This window comes from Poromitra crassiceps (genome assembly GCF_964638095.1).
Source record: "Poromitra crassiceps genome assembly, chromosome: 14".
NCBI classification, from domain to species: Eukaryota; Metazoa; Chordata; class Actinopteri; order Beryciformes; family Melamphaidae; genus Poromitra; species Poromitra crassiceps.
In genome coordinates, this window is record NC_139633.1 from 31,693,911 (window position 1) to 31,716,134 (window position 22,224).

Below are 22,224 nucleotides of genomic sequence, written 5' to 3' on the forward strand. Positions count from 1 at the left end.
ACGTTGTCACCATCTTGACCAGCCGTTTGTCCTGCCAAGCTAAAACCATCACCCTCTCATTGTGACGCACAACTCTTCCCCCCACCCCCAGCTCAGCCTTTGTCACCTCCCTGATGATCGGAGGTTCCCCCCTATTTTTCCTCAGCGTTCCACACACATTGGTTTTTGCTCCCAGTAAACGCTCACACAGTGCAACAGAGTTGTAAAAGTTGTCCATGTAGAGCGTGTAACCATGACCTGGCAGGCGATCGAGGAGCGAGAACACAGTGTCTGGCAGAGTGCTGGGTACCCCAACATATGGCTGCATGTTGAAGCAGTACCCTGTGGCAGAGTCACACAGGATATACGATTTGATGCCATACTTTACCGGCTTCAGGGGGTTGTACACCTTGAATGACAGACGGCCCCTCCACAGCATCATACCCTCATCAATACAAATGTTTTGACCTGGTTGATACAGCTCCTTGAACTTGTTGACTAAATAGTTCAACACAGGACGGACTTTAGTCATTTTGTCCGTCGCATCCTGTGCTGCACTGTCACTGTAATGAAGGAAGCGCCAGATCAATTGGAACCGGTTCCTTGCCATTGTCTTGTTGAAATAGGGTGTGGCATCTATTTCCTCAGTACTCCAATACAACGCAATGCTTGGTTTCTTTATATAACCAGTGATGAACGTTAGTCCAAAAAATGTTTTCAGTTCTGAGACTGACACTGGTTTCCACGCATTACCCCTGCTATGTGGCAGACTGTCTGGGTGTGCTTGGAGATACTGAGTGGCAAAACTGTTTGTCTGGTCCACAATGTGCTGGAGCAGCTCGTCTGTCAGGAACAGCTCCAGGAAGTCAGCTGGCAGGCCGGAATCCAGCTCCGCAGCAGCATTCTGGGGTCCACGCCTTGCACTGAAGGGGATCGGGTTTGGTTCCCAGTCTGCCTCCTGCCAGCCTGCATCTTCCCCACCTCTGCTCGATGCAACTGTAAATGATTGAAATATATATAATTATCAAATACATTTTTTATTGCTTGGTTATGTGTATATATATATATATATATATATATGTATATTTTTTTTACCTTTCTTCCTTGTCCTTGTGGATGTGGGAGTGGGAGTGGGTGTTCTCCTCGATGTAGGAGCTGTAAATTATTGAAATATATATATAAATTATCATAAATACATTTCATTATTGCTTGGTTTTATGATGTGTAGGATATATATATATATATATTACCTGTCTTCCTTGCACTGCCCGTGGAAGCCGTGGGAGTGTCTCTGCTCGATCCACAGTCTGTAGAAATATATAGGCTACAATTATCAACCACAATTGACCACAGTTTTATTGCTGTAGTTTTACTGACTATAATGCCTGAACCTGCTCAATCCATGATCTGTGGAAATATATCTACCATAAATATACATTGTGTTATTGCAATGTTATGGCTATTTAGAAAAAAAGTTTTACCTGCTCTGCTGCCTGTGTCAGGCGACGAATCTCTGCTACCTCCGTCAGGCGACGAATCTCTGCTACCTGCAGATCCATAATCAGGCAACCACTCGTCGGATGAATCTGGATCCGGCTCACTGAATTCATCCGACGTATCTGATGTTTCAGTTGTGAGCTGAGATGATGAAACTATGTCCGATTCTTGACTTGTACCATCGTCTTCTTCATCTCTTTCTTCTGCACGCTGAGAGGAAGCGCGCACTCCACCATGCTTCACTGTGGTGGGTGGAGAGCTAACGCTACGCTGAGACACTTGTTCTTCTGCACGCTGAGAGGGATAACGCACCCGCCTACTCCTAGCTCTCCCACGCTCTGTGGTGGTGGTAACAGAGGCCGCTGGTCCCATCTGTGAAGAGCGCCCAGATCTAACGTTAGCTCTGGTGGTGGGTCCCGTGGCAGTAAAAGAGGCCGCCTGTCTAACGTTACCTCTGGTGGTGGGTGCCGTGGTAGCAACAGAGGCAGCCAGTCCCATCTGTGCGTCGATCACTCTACGGGGTGCCGTGGTAGCACTAGCAACAGAGGCAGCCAGTCCCATCTGTGCATGGATCACTGTACGCTGAGAGGAAGCGCGTCCAGGTCTAACGTTACCTCTGGTGGTTGGTGCCGTGGTAGCAACAGAGGCAGCCAGTCCCATCTGTGCGTCGATCACTCTACGGGGTGCCATGGTAGCACTAGCAACAGAGGCAGCCAGTCCCATCTGTGCGTCGATCACTCTACGGGGTGCCATGGTAGCACTAGCAACAGAGGCAGCCAGTCCCATCTGTGCGTCGATCACTCTACGGGGTGCCATGGTAGCACTAGCAACAGAGGCAGTCTGTGCATCGATCACTGTACGCTGAGATGAAGAGCGCGCTGGGCTACCGTTAGCTCCACCAAGCTGCACCGTGGTTTCTGCAGTGGGAAACGTTTTTTCCTGGTCGCCACCAGAAGTGGTGGCACCGGTACCACCACTAGTGCCTTCTCCAGCGATCGCCACGCGTTTAGGCACAGAATACAAGCTCTCTTGCAGAGTAAGCTGCTTGTACTTGTCGGGGTTTCTCTTCCGCTTCGCCATGTCTCTCTCATCAAAGGATCGCCGCTCACTACAAAAGACCACCGCGTTTCCGTTTCCCCAATGACTTCTTCTGTGTTTTTACTCCACATTCACTCATCTGGACAGCACTGTCGCCACCTAATGGATATGTAAATTAGGTTATAGACCTCCAATAGCTACAATACTTGTACCAGAGATGTATCAGGGATTGATCCACGTCCCACCGTCAAAAAACGCAATTGACGAACATGTCCGTCCTTGGCACTCTACGTTACTATTTGAAATGACGAACATGTCCGTCCTTGGCACTCAATGAGTTAAGAGCTATGTGTGGTGGCCTGCAGAAACCTGTCGCTGTTCACATGTCGCTGTTGGAAATGAGCCAGAGAAGGTTGAAATGGAGTTTTGCATATACAACCAATATAATACAAATATATTTAAATCCTCATAAATTTCACTTTATGCAAGAAACATATATATGTGTTTGTGCGTGTGTGTGTGTGCATGTGTGTGCATGCATGCCTGTGTGTGTGTGCGTGTGTGCCTGTGTGTGCGTGTGCGTGCGTGCCTGTGTGTGTGTGTGTGTGTGTGTGCGTGCCTGTGTGTGTGTGTGTGTGTGTGTGCATGCCTGTGTGTGTGTGTGCATGCCTGTGTGTGTGTGTGCGTGCCTGTGTGTGCCTGTGTGTGCGTGCGTGTGTGCCTGTGTGTGCGTGCACGTGTGCGTGCCCTCCCTCCTGCAGGGTGATGGATGGCATGACGGAGGCGTGTGTGAAGGGAGGTATCGAGGCATGTTACTCGGCGGTCTCCTGTGCCTGCGCTCTCCTCGGGGCGCTGGACCAACTCTCCCAGGGCCGCGGCCTCCAGCCTGAGCAGGTCCGCCTACTGTCACACACACACACACACACACACACACACGCACACACCGCTCACAGATACACACACTACCACACACACACCGCTCACAGATACACACACTACCCCACACACACACTGCCACACACACACACACACACACACACACCGCTCACAGACGCATTACCCCACACACACACACACACACACACACACACACACACACACACTGCCACACACACACACTATCACACACATACACACACACACACACACACACCGCTCACACACACTACCACACACTCACACCCACACACACACACACACACACACACCGCTCACTGACACACACACACACACACACTACCCCACACACACACACACACACTGTTCACTTTAGCTGGTGGTCTGGATGTCACAGCGATAAGGCTTGATACTGGAAGCCCCTCCATGGTCGGGATGTTTAAAGCGTAAAGTGTATTTTGTCATGTTTGTTTTGTGTTGGTGAGTCATGACCTGTCCTCTTGATTAACCACACTGTTCACCAGTCATTTCTTTTTTACAAATAACCTAATTTTGTACTCAAAGTTCAAAAAATAAGATGTGGCGTCCCGGTAGCTCACCTGGTAGAGCACGTACCACAAAGGCTTAGTCCCCTGCGCGGCCGACCCGGGTTCGAATCCAACTTGTGGTCCTTTGCCACATGTCATCCCCTCTCTCTCTCCTCCCTCCCCACCCCCCTGACGTGACCAGGCCCGTAGCCAGGCCCAGCGCGGTGTGGGGGGCCCAGCACCCCCCCCCCCCCGATAGAAAATGTTGTCCATTTTAAAGTAAAATGCTTCAATCTGGTGCACTTTGAGAGCAAAATGAAGAGGCTAGATCTATAAAGAACTACAGACATCATGTTAGATTAATATCCTCTTTACTGTGCTGTTGCTTTAAAATGATACAAAAAATAAATGTCTCCCCATATAATATAATTTATATTCTGCATACAAGTCACATACTGCTCAATTAAATACAATGGCCCATCTACACAAACATCACTTACAGGGGAGTTACTTACCCATTCACTTCAATAGAACTGTCCCCAAAGTCTAGCCCCAATCTAGCCCCAATGCAAAATCTGAATGTTGTGGTGAGTTATCTCTCTTCCTTCTATAGCACACAGAGAGGAAGCAAATTGTTGCATTTCTGATCAACTGTCCCATTAAAACATCAATGACAGATGAATATATCTGGGGGCCGGGGCTATTTTTCAATTTTTCATTTTTTTGTGTGTGTGAAAATACCTGTCCTCAATGGTAGCTACGGGCCTGGACGTGACCATGGAACGCTATAGTGATACGTCATGTCATGACTGATATATACAGTAAATAGCTAGCATATATACAGTAAATAGCTAGCGTTAGCCTCTGGCGCTAGCTAGCTATTAGGGCTGCAACTATCGATTATTTTAGTAATCGAGTATTGTACCGAATAATCCATCGAGTAATCGGATAAGAACCCTTTTTTGTGTTTTCAAGGGCTTATCGTAAATATACACCAAAAAATAAGATAAATCTCTTCAAATAAACAACTACATTAGTTTCTTTCTTAGAAAAAACAAAATTTTTATTTTTAAATTGCATTGAACTGGCAGTGGCACCATTCATCTTTTCACTTGAACATGATGGACCCGTCCTTACAAAGCTGTCCATAGTACGCTGTGATCCGCGGAAAAAGAGGTGAAATAATAATTAATATTGATATTTATTAGGTAAGTTCATAACAAAACTGGAGAATGCGCATTTACACACCCTAGACCTGTTGCCTATTATTGACACAAATATCAGAATAGCAAGATAACAGGTCAGGTGGTGTAATAATTGGAGCCTAAAATGCACCAATTAAATAGTTGTTTGCAATCATCATGAGAAGAGTCGACCGGTCTAGGGTGTGTAAATGTACATTCTCCACACACACACACTCTTTCTCTCTCACACACACTCACTCTCTCTTTCTCTCTCACACACCAACAGGCTAGTGTGATCACACACACACACACACACACAACGCTGTTAAATTAGCCGCTAACGTTAACGTTAGGTTGAGCTTTGTATTTCTCACAGAAAACGGCAAGCCACATCAAAAAAATGCAGCGTGAATGCAGTTACTAATAGTCATATTGGCAACGTGGCAAGCCAGCAGCACAACTACTACTAGTCTTAATATCAAGGAGCAATCATTAGCATACATTTACATTAGCGTTGTGTATAGTTAACGTTACGTTACCTTGCTCCGCTCGACGTAGATGCGCTGGTGGATGCGTAGACTGGATGTTTACGGTTCAGGTGCTGAAGCATTGACGAGGTACTGTTGTGATATGCAAGTATCGTCTTGCACACCACTGAGTTTGTGTCCTTTTTCAGCGTGAAATGGTCCCACACTTTAGACAGTTTCGGTCGCTTTGTCGGCCCTGGTTCTTCCCTTCCCGGCTCCTCCTGTCTGCTTTCTCCGCCGCCTCGTTCCATTTTGCGGGGTCCGCTCGCTATTGCTCTGCCTCTCTGGTCTGTCTGCGATCATGTGTTCTCACGTGTTTACACCGGAAGAGCGCTGTGCCACACCAGTAAGCGTCCGTGAGAAACACAGTCTCTACTCTCTAAATGCCGTGTCGAAGCGAATCATTTTGGCCTCGATCATTTTAATTACTCGAGTTATTCGAGGTACTCGAGGAATCGTGACAGCCCTACTAGCTATTAGCTACGTTTGTTAGCTACTAGCGATATAACTGTTAACCAGTTCGAGTCACGCTCTTTCCCTTAAGCCCACCAGCTCTGATATTTGTAGCCTGGTTTGTTTTCACGGAGATACAAGGAAACGGTATGGACGCACACTGTTTTTGCTCACTTGTGTTGTCGCCACAGACAAAGAGTTTATTGAAGGCAAGAGGCCAAGCTCATCTGCTTTTTTGACAGCAGCGCTGCAGCCATGATGCTGCAGTGGAACAAACTAGTCACCTTCGCTTCTTATCAATGTAAGCTCTTTGATGACCTGCGACTATACACATTTATATGAGAATGTTTTCATAGGACACCGACCGTTATACACATAGGAAAGCTTTGCCTTTAAAGCCAGTAGAGCTGCTCAGTACGTTTACATGACACTTAAAACATTTCTTTTATTGCGTTAGTCCGCCTAAAACCGGACTTTTGAAATGCATTTAAACATGTTAGCTAGACTGAAATCGAAGTTATAAAAGTCTGACTAACACACCCATATAATGCGATTGGGAGTCGATTTACTCCTGCATGCCAGTGGGACTGGAACTGGACGAGGCGATCAGCACATGCGCTAAAGTTCCCGTGCCAGCCTTTGACGCGGAAGTCGAACAGCATGTAAAACTGTTATGTTAGCGGCCAGGGAGCGATTAGCTAAAGCTAAATGTGAAGTTTGTTGATGTAGTAGCTAAATCTGTGGCTAGATTTTTTTTTTTTTTTTATTCGAATATCTTAGTTAGTTTCAACTGTATTGAGCTAACAAGGGGCAGCTTTGTGTTACGTGAGCATTTGCATATAAGAGACTTGCTGCTACCAGTTGTTAGAATTGGAGCCTGCGGTGACGCATCTACAAGCTGAAAGAGTGCACATCGCCACCTATCGTAGCGGAGGCGACATGATTCATCAATAAATCGATTTCCCACCTTGTATACTTGTATACTGGGACAAGGACAGTAGCCATAACCATTAGCTCGACTTAACTGTGCATGTAAACGTACTGAGTGGCCGAGAGGGGAAGGCTGTGTGTGTGAGTGTGGAACTGTATGAATGCGTTCTAAATCGAGTTTAGCCGATATCTCCAAAACTCGGCAATCCACACCAAAATGATCTAGAATAGGGCGAGTGTTAAATAGGAATTTACAGTCCAAATGGTGCGCAATGTAGTAAACAAGAGTAATCTACTGGAGTAAAACGTTCTGGTAGGAGAAGCAGCCACAGTAAGACTTTACCTGTAAGAGGCAAAATCCTATTTTACTGTAAGTATCGTGAGGCAGAATTAATGGCGACATCGTCTCCATTTTATTACGCTTTCGTAATCACAAATGAGGCGTGACCATCACAGTTTCACCATCTCTCCATCCAAATTATACTATCACTTTGTAATGACATTTTTAAATACAGATAGATTTGTGCCTCAGAAATGCACATAATTCTGTATTGTCAGACTTTTGTCGCAACAATTTATTACATCATACTGTGGTTGTATTAAATCCTGAACCTCTACCGCGTAGCGAATCGTATTGTGAGATCAACAGATCGTCCCTTCCCTAATATATATGGTTGAAAGATACCCAATTACAATTTGATGTACACAGCACTTATAAAGGACGGGGGCAGATTTACGCACAAAGAACAGACTCGCTGTGTTCCACAGGCTCGCTTGCTCCTCAGGCGATTGGACGATCTGAAAGAAGGGGCGGAGTCGACGCGGGAGTCGATGGAGATCAATGAGGCGGACTTCCGCTGGCAGCGCCGCGTGCTCTCCTCTGAGCACGCTCCGTGGGACCCCGGCTCCTCTGAGCACGCTCCGTGGGACCCCGGGTCCGACGTGCCGGGCGCCGCCCCGGCCGAGCGCAGCCCCGACATCAGCATCAGCATCACCACGGAAACGGGCCAGACCACTGTGGACCTGGAGGCGGGGGAGCTGGGCCCGGGCCCGGGCCACGCCACGCCCGAGGAGTGCGGGGAGGAGCCGCACCTCCCCACACCCTCCTCCTGCGGTGACGGTCTGCAAGGTTCCTACACAGGTCCTGGAAAAAGTATTAAAAATGAATTTGATCAATTCCATGTCTTGAATAGTTTGGGAACTAAAAAGAAAATGTCCGGAAAAGTCTGGCAAATGTTGTGGTTCAGGTCAGATAGACACATAATTCTAACTTTGACTGTATGTTGTTGTAGAGCCACTTTGAGTCTAACGTTTTTGTTGATGTGAAGAATAATGTTCAGCAGCATTATATCAAATACCCTGCACGTAAATCACATCCAGTTAAGAACATTGAGTCTGCCTGGAAACATGGAACTTTAAAATGCAAGGCATGGTAGCAACCCTGCCAATCATCTCACATATTCTGATATTTGTGGCCGTGAAGAACAATCTCCATCTATACAGTGATATGATGACCTAGTTAGCAGGGGCAAGACGTCTATCGGCCCAAAGCATATTGAACACCAGACAACAACATCTTCACAACAAATCGAGGTCTTGGGAAAAAATATGGACTTTTTTCAATTGAAAATGTGTAGGAACCCTGGGTCTGGACGGAGGCGAGAGAGAGTCGGACCTGCAGCTGGAGCCCAGAAGTCCCCGGCTGACGGAGGGAGGCACGGGGGATGCCGGCGGAGGAGGGGCGGGGGAGGTCGGTGGGGGAGGGGCCGTCCCTCCTGACGTGGTCCAGCGGAGCCACGCCCTCGTCTACCCTGACATCACCAACTTCCTGTCTGTGGAGTCCAGGTGCCGGTCGCACCACGGGGGAGGCTCGCGCTACAGCGAGAGCAACTTCAGGTTGGGGTGTGTGTTTGTGTGTGTGTTTGTGTGTGTGTGTCTGTCTGTGAGTATACTGTATGCACTGTTTGTGTGTTTTCAAGGGTGGGAGTAACAAAGTACTCTTATTGTAACTGAGGTGCTCTTTGGTGTGTACTACTGCATGTTTTAAGTCAGCAATTTTACTTTCACTTACAGTTCACCTCAAAATCAATACGTATTCTTCCTCCTACCTGTAGTGCTATTTATTCATATAGATCATTTTGGTGTGAGTTGCCGAGTTTTGGCGATATCGGTCGTAGATATTTCTGCCTTCTCTCACGACAATGGAACTGGATGGCACTCGGCTTGTGATGCTCAAAGCGACAAAAAAAAAATACATTTGAAAAACTCCACAGCAATGTGTCTTTCCCAACATCATGACCCGGTTATTCAAGATAATCCACAGACCTTGTTGTGACAGTTTCATGTAGGAACTATTTTCTTTATACCGAACTACACCCACTAGCTGTAGTGAGCTGCTGCTCACTAGCAGCAAGCTTTTTGGCACTTTGAGCACCACAAGCCAGGTGTCATCCAGTTCCAATGTATTGGAGAGAAGGCAGACATCTCTACGGCCGATATCAATCAACTTTTATTATCAGACACAAGGTCCATAGAAGAACACATACATGAACAACACTTAAGAAAAATAAAACACACAAGAAAGAATTAAGATCTATAAAATGCACCTATACCAATAGGACCACATTCGTGAGTTGTATCTCACAGCACTAAGAACAGGGTTGGTTAGCAGTACTATGATGGCATTCTGGGACACATTTAGTCTGCCGATAAATTTGTACATTAGGTTTCTAAGGAGGGCCTGAAAAGTGTAGACTCCTGCCTTACAAAATAGGTCACTTGCACTACGCCACCTAGGTTTTTTCATCAAAATCCGCATACAATCGTTATATGCAACCTGAAGCTCGCTTTTTTGAAGTTCACCGACAGGGGGGCAGTATAAATGGGGGTGTACAGTAGGCTCTGAAGAGGTTCATCTTTACATCATCAGAACATGAATGAAATTTCCTGACCAGCATGTTAGCCTGCCCATATAGCACACGCCGCTGTCTATACATGTCCTCATCATCAGGCATTTGGTCAGTGATGAAGTGACCCAGATATTTTGTTTTATCACAACTAGACAGAACATTATCTGACAAATAAAAGGCAGGAAAAGTGAGATCCCTGTCTCCCTTTGTTCTACAGATCATGACAGCACTCGATATCTTACTAATACAACAGTAAGGCAGCTGGCGGTGGCGCGGTGCACAATTGCGCTAGAAAGGAGCGCACGGAGCGCGTGCTATTTCTACTCTTTAAAGCTCAGCAACTCCGTCACACCAAAATCTAAATGGATATTGAACGCTCTGTGACTTACATATTTAATAAATTTTAAACGATCAAAATTTTTGACTTGTATTGACATAGTGTTACACCAGCAGTTAACGACAATCATTTCACTTATTGAGTAAATGTCTGTATCTATTTCTATCCATCCATCCTCCAGTGTGGAGGAGCAGGACTTGTCGCGGACGGAGTTCGACTCGTGCGATCAGTACTCCATGGCGGCGGAGAAAGACTCGGGCCGCTCGGACGTGTCGGACATGGGCTCGGACAACGTGTCTCTGGCGGAGGAGGACGGGCAGACGCCGCGGGACTGCCCGGGCCACCGCTCGCTCCGCACGGCCGCCCTGTCGCTCAAGCTGCTCCGCCACCAGGAGGCAGACCAGCACAGCGCCCGCCTGTTCAGCCAGTCTCTTGGCCAGCTGCTGCCGCGCCTGCTGGGCCTGGCCAGCACCGCCCAGGTGGACCTGTCGCTGCAGAACTTCTCCTCCACCTTCTGCTCCGGACTGCAGGCCGGTGAGAGGGGGGCAGGGGTGGAGGTGGAGAGGGGATTATTTGCTGGGGAGTACTGTTACTACATGTAGTATCTAGTTTAAATACATTTCCAATTCATGAATTAACAAATGTAACTTTTTTTTTTATGGGTTTTATTTATTCATTTATTTAACTATTCTTATCAGAATTTTACCAAAGCGAAAAAATGAGCTGCTTAGAGTTTAAAGATGAATACATTTAATAAGAAGTAATTTGTACCTGCGTACTTCACAGAGTTAACATACAGTGTACATCTTCACAAGTAATTGATACGGACAACAAAAAATGCAAGCGTTTCAACCGTTGGTTTTCATCAGGCTGTATGGAAGGGCGTCGGCCGCCACACCTGTATATGTAAGAGAACATACGTGGCACAGGTATCGTGGAGTGACGTGGAGGGGCCAGAGCCCTGACGTCAGAGGAAAAGGTGTGTTCTACTAGAATAAACATGTACACTGTATGTTAACTCTGTGAAGTACGCAGGTACAAATTACTTCTTATTAATTTTATTCATCTTTAAACTCTAAGCAGCTCATTTTTTCGCTTTGATATTCTAGTTGCCTGCTGAGGTGCTTTGGTCCACACCTTTTTGTGCGTTCCTATCAGAATTTTACAAAATCTCTATTGAAAAATGAATGGCGGATGAAATCCCTTGGTGTAGATGCTGAACCCGGAAGTAAGAGAGAGAGAGAGAGAAATATAAGTAAAAATAAAAGGCTTGAGAGCAACAACCGACATAAATACACAACTAACATCACATAAATATGAGGAAGATCTGGAATGTCTCGGGTCCCTAGATCAAAGCCAAAAGAGGTTGGGAACACCTGCTGTAGTAGCTCATTCTGCTTTGATCGTTAGTGAGACAGCTTTGCCAATGATGAATAGCAGGTGGATCTGGGGCTCTGGGAAACCCCTGTCTTCATGCCATCTCGCGCGAGCTGCACAAAGACCCCAAGATGGCGATGGCCACACTAAGCTAGTCCAAAAACCAATGTGTGACATCACGCTGACTCTGTCCATATTTTGTAGACAGTTGATGGGTGAAAGGGCTGGTAAAGTGAAAAGGGGCGGGACCTAGTTAGGAAAGGTCAATTCAGGTCAACTCAACATACTTAGTTGGCACAGATGTTAGATGAGTTGTATTGGCATCTAATAAAACCAGTGGGCAACAGAATTAGGTAATGTATGAAGCCAGTCGTGAAATTCCATTAATTCGAAAAGTCCGCAGGGGGGCGCACGTCAGGTCCGGAAGTGACGACACGTACGTTGGCTCCAATGTAAAAATGAGCCGACTTCTCTCTCGTTCTGTGTCTTAAATAAACATTTTCCGAATGAGCTTATGGTCTGAATAAACAATTTCAAGTCTTTTTCATGCTCTCCTGGGCTCCGTTTTCTAAATTATGGTCCCATTTCGAGTAAAAGAGCCGATAAAAATTATAACTTTGGGGGCGGGATTTTCTTTGACACCAGCCAGCCCAACCAGTTGCCAAGGCAGGCTAGCTAGCTAGCTAGCAACGTAGCCAGAGATTAAAAGTAAAATAACAGAAACAGCGTTACCCTTATGATATTTTAATGATGTTAGTAGACACACGTAATAGTATAGATCCCCGTTATGAGGTATGTTGATCAAAAGAACACCTAAAACGCTATATCGAAATCGGGTTTTAGTGGACGGGCAGCTCTGAAGTTGGGGCTTCAGAGCTGATCTGCGGCTAGCTAGCTAGCAACGTAGCAACAGTATAGAGCCCCCGAGGTCTGTTGATCAAAAGAACACCTAACGCTATATCGTTATGTAATGTAACTTGTGACATGATCACCACATTTCAATAAATATAACGTTTTTGCACATTTGAATGCTGCTGGTCGTTTGTTTAATGCTGTATATATTGGACATTTAAAGCTGATACACAATTGTGTTGAGGTATTCCGCAAAGCTCAGTTAAAAATATAACGTGTAACACTTGAAACAATCAAATTTAACTTTTTCACAGCAATACATACAGTCCAGCCCACCATGGTATGGTTAAGGATTGGAACCATTGTTTGAATTATATCGAAATATATTTGCATGGTGTAGCATGTAATGCAGTCTGTTAAGATACTGTAAACATGCTAGATACTCTGTGACACAGAAAGGCAGACGAGCTAGCAGCAGGGATCTTGTCACCCTGATTTCAGATAAACTTGTCTGTCTAGTAGCTAGACAATATTACTGTACCATAATACCACAAGCTAAAGGCAGCATACACCAATGGAAGGATGGGTAGCATTTGTCATCCAGGCTATACAGTAACGTTAGGCTATTATAAAGTTATGAAACGCTGATTCAGACGTTACAATAATATGACATAATATGAGCCAGTTAGCCTAGCTAGAGAGAGTAATTTCAGACCACCAGATATCACCATATTTCATTTCAATAAATATAAAGCATTCGTTGATTGAAGCAGACTGCTGATCGCTTGTTTCTCCGTCGTCATGTCCTCATGGTCCAATCTTCGGTTCGTAGTTCGTGTTCACTCGACATCAACAATCTTTATATCACATCTGATCATTTTATCCAACCTGCCTCTGACCAGACAACTAATGGATCGTTCTGCGCGATCATATTTGCGACATTCAGATACATGATAATACAGTGGTAGACGGATCAATAAGCGTGCCTTACCGCAAGCTGTGTAATGACGCGCCGCGGCATTAAAACTAATTAAAACTAATCGAGGTGTAGTTGCACCGTTGACCACCAGGTGTCATCTGTGAGCATCCTTGAGAGCATCGCGACTGAGAGAAATACTACAGGCGATTAGGCCTGACTGAAGTTTGATAGGTTGTTTGTTTTATTCCTATGTTTATTATAGTAACATTTTTATTTGTCTTATATGGCTATTATTAGGAGGAGGGGGTTGATTAAATTTTATGAAGTCGTTGCGGTGCTGTTTGGCTTTCCGGCCCGGCACCGCTGCAAATGCATTCACAAACATACCAGCAATATTGAAAGGCACAAAGCAACGTTAACGTTTCATACAGAATAGATCCTGACCAACAACGTATGTTTTGAATTTAATATCTGGCATAAAACGGGGAGAATTGATCATTTAACTGTGTGTTACTACTACTACTACTGTGTGTGTGTGTGTGTGCGCAGCGTGGCAGTTCTCGTCGGGGAGCAGCAGCACGTCCGCCCGCCTGACTGAGATAAATACTACAGGCGATTAGGCCTGACTGAAGTTCGATACATGCTTAATTCGTTTATTTAAGATAATTGCATAATTCGTTTTGTAGTCTATTTATTACTGGTTAATGTAGAACGGAATAGAAAGAAACACACGCGGGCAGCCAGCAATGGATGGACTTCATGGAAACAGGTGGGTTGAATGAATTCACTTTGCAACTTTGTCCAAGCTTGTACAGTGTATTCCTGAAGGTGAACGCAAAACTAGGCGTAGCAGTCTGTAAAGAAAGACTGTTATTTATTTTTATTTATTTTATCGTGGATCATATAATCCACACAGCACAAATCACCTCCCTCCCGACAGCAGACACACACACACACAGGCCTTTTCTCATCGTCAAATATTTTTGTTTTCCGACCAGGCCTATTTTAACAATTTCGTTGCCTATTTGAAGACATTCGTTGCAAATATATAGTAGTTGTCCTGGCATTTAATTTGTTAAGTTATTTTAAACTTAATTTAGCGTGTTTATGAGTTCGATATAGGCTAATATTTTTATTTTTTTACCAACCCGACACTGCCGACAGCCGACGACACACATGCACAACTTCTGTAGCCATTAAAATAAAGTGTTTAATTAAGCTTTGTATGTTAGCTAGGTATTATATTTTGAAATCCAAATTAAGTTTAATATGCATTTGTTTAGACTTGGTGAGGCATGAGTGAGGCTGCGCTAGTGTTTTTCCTCAGCTGAAGTCATAGGCTAGTTTTCCGACCAGGCCTATAGACATTTTCGTTGGCTATTAAGATTTTAATTGCAATATTGTATAGTTGTCATTCCGTTTAATTTATTAAGTTACTTTACACTTAATTTGGCATATTTATTTTTGTTTTACAGGCTATTGTTTTAAATGTTTAAGTGATGACGATAAATATATTTTTACCAACCAACAGCCATCCTTCCTTTAAATGGTCTCATGCAATATACAGTATTATTGTGTTACTGTATATTTATCCCATTATTAATACCTTTATTGACTTTATTGAATAGCTACTAAAATACTTTATTCTGTATAGTGTTTGGCTATTTTTATATTGACATTTTCTCCGTTTCTGTGTGAGTGAGAAATGGAGCTGAGAGGCCCTGAGCGGCCGGCGACAGACTCTTTGTTCCTTGATACTGTATGTGTGGCGGGAGAATGACACAATACGGCAAGATATTATATATATACTACAAGATGCACACACACACACACAGTCACAATGCAAACACGTTTATTGTCAGAAAGTGTTGAAATTTCCATTTTCAAATTGCAATGTGAATAAATTGGAATAACACGTCAAAAAAACAATATGGCCTAAAAAAAGTAGGCTAAAAGTGGAAAAAAATATGGCCTATATTAACAAAAAAAATCAGTTCTCAGTGACTGGCAGTCGCTTGAGCCATCTGTGCTGCGATACTGTCTAGAGGGGGAACAAATAAAAGGAGCTGAATTGCCGTGGAGTGCGAAGCAGTTCATTAATGCGGTTGATCACACATTTCTCGTCGGCAAGGGTCATGGTGGGATACTGCTCAGCCGTGGTGTCTATAATGAAGCGTCGCAGGTTCTCCGGCAGCGCCCATTTTCCTCTGCAGCCGTCCCAATTGGTCGTCAAACCCCAGGCCCGATATTGTTCCTCTGTGATTACCAAACGGAACAGCAAAGCCCCATATCTGTCCACGCGTCCTTGGCTTTTCGTGCGGAGAAATTCCTTGTGCCGTGGCGTCAACACAGGGACGGCTCGCAGCTCTGCATGTTGTTTGTGAAGGCCCAACAGCGACTGGCTTACTGATGCTGCCCTGGCGGCCGTGGCGGGGGCTGGAGCTGGTGTAGATGCTGCCGTGGCGGGGGTTGGAGCTGGTGGAGATGCTGCCCTGGCGGGGGGTTGAGCAGGTGTGTCTGGGCTCTGTCGGTCCCCCGACCGAAGTGACGCGTCATTGATATCATAGGTCGCCCGATTTAAACCCCATTGAATTGGTGTGGCATGAAATGAAAGTCTACATTCGGCGAAAGTCTAAGCCTAAGACCAAAGACGCCCTCATGCAGGCTATCACCGAGTTTTGGGCCACAAAACTCACCAGAGAAAACTGCAACCGTTACATCGACCACCTCGACACAGTTCTGCCCTTGGTGGTTGAACTCGGCGGGGAAGCAACAGGAAGATAAACGGACAAGATAAACGGATTGAGAACGGACAGATGGAGAATTAACATTTTCTTGTTAATAAGCCTTTTTTTCACTTTTATATTTTGCCATATTTTGACTGTATTTTACGTGCATTTTCTTATAATAAACGTGTTTGCATTGAGACTGCTGTGTGTCAAGCCAATATTTGTACAACCGCTACAAGGCCTCTTGCACTGTTGAAAAACCAACCCGCACTTCCCCCCCAGGTTTACAGTATCACAGGCTTTGTCTGTGAAACAGGTTTATCTCCATGAAACATTCCACCCCCATCCCAACAATTAGTACAGTGATTACAGTAGGTAGCAGTCCACACACAAATGTGAGACAATGGACTTTGATTCACACAGGTTTTCACACAGCTAAACACAACAGTTAAAAACAAGAACACATAAATAGACAAATAAATAGATAAATAAATAAATAAATAAATAACCTTAAATTTGAGCTGGTTCGTTGTCTGTGTGTTTCAAATGAAACTATACGCTATTATAGGCTATTGCTTTAATGGGATGCGGGAGTGCAGTGTGTTAGCTACTAAAATACTTTATTCTGTTCTAGCTTTTTTTTTTGGGGGGGGGGGGGGGTGCTGCTGCTGTGTGTTTAGAAGACAATTTTTATGTTGACATTTTCTCAGTTTCTGTCTGAGTGAGAAACGGAGAGGCCCTGAGAGGCCCTGTGTGCACCGCGCGCTCCGCTCTCTTCAATGAAGAAATGGACATGATACATACAATATATATAAAATAGTGAAGGCATGGTGAAAGGTAGCCTACTATTATTATAAAAATGTACATTCTCTAGTCTGTGTCCTTTGTGTGTGTGTGTGTGTGTGTGTGCGTGCGCGCCGTGCCCATTGTCTGAAAACATATTTTTATCAAACAATATAGGCCTACTCTGGTTAATCTAAGGCTCTTTCACACCGGCCATTTTTCGTAAAGTAGCACTTATTGAAACCTACTACCCTGCTTGTAGGCATCAAAAGTCATCAGAAATTAATTTAGTGATGAAATAAAACTTCACAGTTCACAGACACAGTTCTGCCCTTGGTGGTTGAACTCGGCGGGGAAGCAACAGGAAGATAAACGGACAAGATAAACGGATTGAGAACGGACAGATGGAGAATTAACATTTTCTTGTTAATAGGCCTTTTTTTGACTTTTATATTTTGCCATATTTTGACTGTATTTTACGTGCATTTTCTTATAATAAACTTGTTTGCATTGAGACTGCTGTGTGTCAAGCCAATATTTGTACAACCGCTACAAGGCCTCTTGCACTGTTGAAAAACCAACCCGCACTTCCCCCCCAGGTTTACAGTATCACAGGCTTTGTCTGTGAAACAGGTTTATCTCCATGAAACATTCCACCCCCATCCCAACAATTAGTACAGTGATTACAGTAGGTAGCAGTCCACACACAAATGTGAGACAATGGACTTTGATTCACACAGGTTTTCACACAGCTAAACACAACAGTTAAAAACAAGAACACATAAATAGACAAATAAATAGATAAATAAATAAATAAATAAATAACCTTAAATTTGAGCTGGTTCGTTGTCTGTGTGTTTCAAATGAAACTATACGCTATTATAGGCTATTGCTTTAATGGAATGCGGGAGTGCAGTGTGTTAGCTACTAAAATACTTTATTCTGTTCTAGCTTTTTTTTTTGGGGGGGGGGGGGGGGGGTGCTGCTGCTGTGTGTTTAGAAGACAATTTTTATGTTGACATTTTCTCAGTTTCTGTCTGAGTGAGAAACGGAGAGGCCCTGAGAGGCCCTGTGTGCACCGCGCGCTCCGCTCTCTTCAATGAAGAAATGGACATGATACATACAATATATATAAAATAGTGAAGGCATGGTGAAAGGTAGCCTACTATTATTATAAAAATGTACATTCTCTAGTCTGTGTCCTTTGTGTGTGTGTGTGTGTGTGTGTGCGTGCGCGCCGTGCCCATTGTCTGAAAACATATTTTTATCAAACAATATAGGCCTACTCTGGTTAATCTAAGGCTCTTTCACACCGGCCATTTTTCGTAAAGTAGCACTTATTGAAACCTACTACCCTGCTTGTAGGCATCAAAAGTCATCAGAAATTAATTTAGTGATGAAATAAAACTTCACAGTTCACAGACACAGTTCTGCCCTTGGTGGTTGAACTCGGCGGGGAAGCAACAGGAAGATAAACGGACAAGATAAACGGATTGAGAACGGACAGATGGAGAATTAACATTTTCTTGTTAATAGGCCTTTTTTTGACTTTTATATTTTGCCATATTTTGACTGTATTTTACGTGCATTTTCTTATAATAAACTTGTTTGCATTGAGACTGCTGTGTGTCAAGCCAATATTTGTACAACCGCTACAAGGCCTCTTGCACTGTTGAAAAACCAACCCGCACTTCCCCCCCAGGTTTACAGTATCACAGGCTTTGTCTGTGAAACAGGTTTATCTCCATGAAACATTCCACCCCCATCCCAACAATTAGTACAGTGATTACAGTAGGTAGCAGTCCACACACAAATGTGAGACAATGGACTTTGATTCACACAGGTTTTCACACAGCTAAACACAACAGTTAAAAACAAGAACACATAAATAGACAAATAAATAGATAAATAAATAAATAAATAAATAACCTTAAATTTGAGCTGGTTCGTTGTCTGTGTGTTTCAAATGAAACTATACGCTATTATAGGCTATTGCTTTAATGGAATGCGGGAGTGCAGTGTGTTAGCTACTAAAATACTTTATTCTGTTCTAGCTTTTTTTTTTGGGGGGGGGGGGGGGGGTGCTGCTGCTGTGTGTTTAGAAGACAATTTTTATGTTGACATTTTCTCAGTTTCTGTCTGAGTGAGAAACGGAGAGGCCCTGAGAGGCCCTGTGTGCACCGCGCGCTCCGCTCTCTTCAATGAAGAAATGGACATGATACATACAATATATATAAAATAGTGAAGGCATGGTGAAAGGTAGCCTACTATTATTATAAAAATGTACATTCTCTAGTCTGTGTCCTTTGTGTGTGTGTGTGTGTGTGTGTGCGTGCGCGCCGTGCCCATTGTCTGAAAACATATTTTTATCAAACAATATAGGCCTACTCTGGTTAATCTAAGGCTCTTTCACACCGGCCATTTTTCGTAAAGTAGCACTTATTGAAACCTACTACCCTGCTTGTAGGCATCAAAAGTCATCAGAAATTAATTTAGTGATGAAATAAAACTTCACAGTTCACAGACACAGTTCTGCCCTTGGTGGTTGAACTCGGCGGGGAAGCAACAGGAAGATAAACGGACAAGATAAACGGATTGAGAACGGACAGATGGAGAATTAACATTTTCTTGTTAATAGGCCTTTTTTTGACTTTTATATTTTGCCATATTTTGACTGTATTTTACGTGCATTTTCTTATAATAAACTTGTTTGCATTGAGACTGCTGTGTGTCAAGCCAATATTTGTACAACCGCTACAAGGCCTCTTGCACTGTTGAAAAACCAACCCGCACTTCCCCCCCAGGTTTACAGTATCACAGGCTTTGTCTGTGAAACAGGTTTATCTCCATGAAACATTCCACCCCCATCCCAACAATTAGTACAGTGATTACAGTAGGTAGCAGTCCACACACAAATGTGAGACAATGGACTTTGATTCACACAGGTTTTCACACAGCTAAACACAACAGTTAAAAACAAGAACACATAAATAGACAAATAAATAGATAAATAAATAAATAAATAAATAAATAACCTTAAATTTGAGCTGGTTCGTTGTCTGTGTGTTTCAAATGAAACTATACGCTATTATAGGCTATTGCTTTAATGGAATGCGGGAGTGCAGTGTGTTAGCTACTAAAATACTTTATTCTGTTCTAGCTTTTTTTTTTGGGGGGGGGGGGGGGGGGTGCTGCTGCTGTGTGTTTAGAAGACAATTTTTATGTTGACATTTTCTCAGTTTCTGTTTTCTAATTTTACCAGGCTAATTTATTTTAATTTTTGTGTGTGAAATGATGAAGGTTTTCCCAATGTCCCACTGGGTTGTGTTTTTGCAAATAAAGTGTTGTACGGAAACAAGCTTGTTTCTTTTATTTCTGTTTATTATAGTAACATTTTTATTTGTCTTATATGGCTATTATTAGGAGGGGGGGGTTGATTAAATTTTATGAAGTCGTTGCGGTGCTGTTTGGCTGCCCGGCCTGGCACTGCTGCGAATGCGCATTCACAAACATGTCATGTCGGAGTCAGGCGCGACATAAACTGCAGGCTAGTAGGCTGCTCAGTTAAAAACAACAATAAATATGCTGGTCGGTTACTTATTTTATTTACCCTTCTATATTTTAGAAGCATATTTTTATGTTTACATTTTCTCAGTTTCTGGGATAGTCGGACAAGTGAACATGAAGGAAGAGTAGAGACTTATGGAACCCTGACTGAAGACGTTTGTTTATTCATGTAGCCTAATTAAAAACATTTTCAATGATAGCCTGAGGTGTCTGACTGCTGAATGTAGCCTATTAAAGGCCTTTGGCCTAACTGCAAAGTGCAAACTCAGCAAGCAACAATAAATTAAACAAATAGCCTATAGCAGCATTATTGGGCACCTAAGTAAATACATGCACTGTCTGGCATGCCTAGAATGTCTCTAGAACGTGAAATTAAATAACTTGAAAACTAATAAATGAAGAATCACTTGTAAAAAATTTTTTTAATAAAGTGGCTGGCTGCTTGGTTCTGCCCGTTTTCGTTTAGCATTTATTTGCGTCGGGACTTCACTGCATTGAACTGCTCCGCTGCATGTGCAAAGTTGAAGGCCTCCAAACCCTTTCCACAACTTGCGATCTGCATCAGCCTTGTGACTTCTGCAGGGACACTGGAGACTGGAATTGGGGGAGGGGGATGGAGGGTGGAATGTTTCACCCCTATTAGACCCATACCTGTCTATTGTCTCATGTGGCCAACCTATTGAAATGTAAATAAAGGAACGGGGGCAGTCCCGATGTTGTACGGAAACAAGCTTGTTTCTTTTATTTCTGTTTATTATAGTAACATTTTTATTTGTCTTATATGGCTATTATTAGGAGGGGGGGGGTTGATTAAATTTTATGAAGTCGTTGCGGTGCTGTTTGGCTGCCGGCCTGGCACTGCTGCGAATGCGCATTCACAAACATGTCATGTCACGGAGTCAGGCGCGACATAAACTGCAGGCTAGTAGGCTGCTCAGTTAAAAACAACAATAAATATGCTGGTCGGTTACTTATTTTATTTAGCCTTCTATATTTTAGAAGCATATTTTTATGTTTACATTTTCTCAGTTTCTGGGATAGTCGGACAAGTGAACATGAAGGAAGAGTAGAGACTTATGGAACCCTGACTGAAGACGTTTGTTTATTCATGTAGCCTAATTAAAAACATTTTCAATGATAGCCTGAGGTGTCTGACTGCTGAATGTAGCCTATTAAAGGCCTTTGGCCTAACTGCAAAGTGCAAACTCAGCAAGCAACAATAAATTAAACAAATAGCCTATAGCAGCATTATTGGGCACCAAGTAAATACATGCACTGTCTGGCATGCCTAGAATGTCTCTAGAACGTGAAATTAAATAACTTGAAAACTAATAAATGAAGAATCACTTGTAAAAATTTTTTTTAATAAAGTGGCTGGCTGCTCGGTTCTGCCCGTTTTCGTTTAGCATTTATTTGCGTCGGGACTTCACTGCATTGAACAGAGTAGGCCTATATTGTTTGATAAAAATATGTTTTCAGACAATGGGCACGGCGCGCGCGCGCGCACACATACACACACACACACACACACACACACACACACACACACACACACACACACACACACACACACACACAGCTCCCCTACGAGAACCGCAGGCTCTGCGCACGCTGTGCCTGCTGAGCGACATGACGGGCGGCCAGCGTGGCCGAGAACCAGATGACAAATAAATAAAGTAGCTACTCTCACCTCTTGATTAAGGTGTAGGCTATGGGAGT

At 43.8% G+C, this 22,224-nt stretch overlaps 1 protein-coding gene across 1 annotated transcript in view; it reads left to right on the plus strand.

Moving 5' to 3' along the window:
- The window catches only part of arfgef3 (ARFGEF family member 3), a gene marked incomplete at both ends in the record, with an annotated part of 134,229 nt that overhangs the window by 47,349 nt on the left and 64,656 nt on the right, over positions 1 to 22,224 (plus strand). The window contains 4 exons of the mRNA XM_083650524.1: positions 3,276 to 3,408; positions 7,801 to 8,185; positions 8,670 to 8,928; positions 10,460 to 10,812. Of these exons, the coding sequence (XP_083506650.1) occupies positions 3,276 to 3,408; positions 7,801 to 8,185; positions 8,670 to 8,928; positions 10,460 to 10,812 (1,130 nt within the window). The remainder of the gene's footprint in view (positions 1 to 3,275; positions 3,409 to 7,800; positions 8,186 to 8,669; positions 8,929 to 10,459; positions 10,813 to 22,224) is intronic.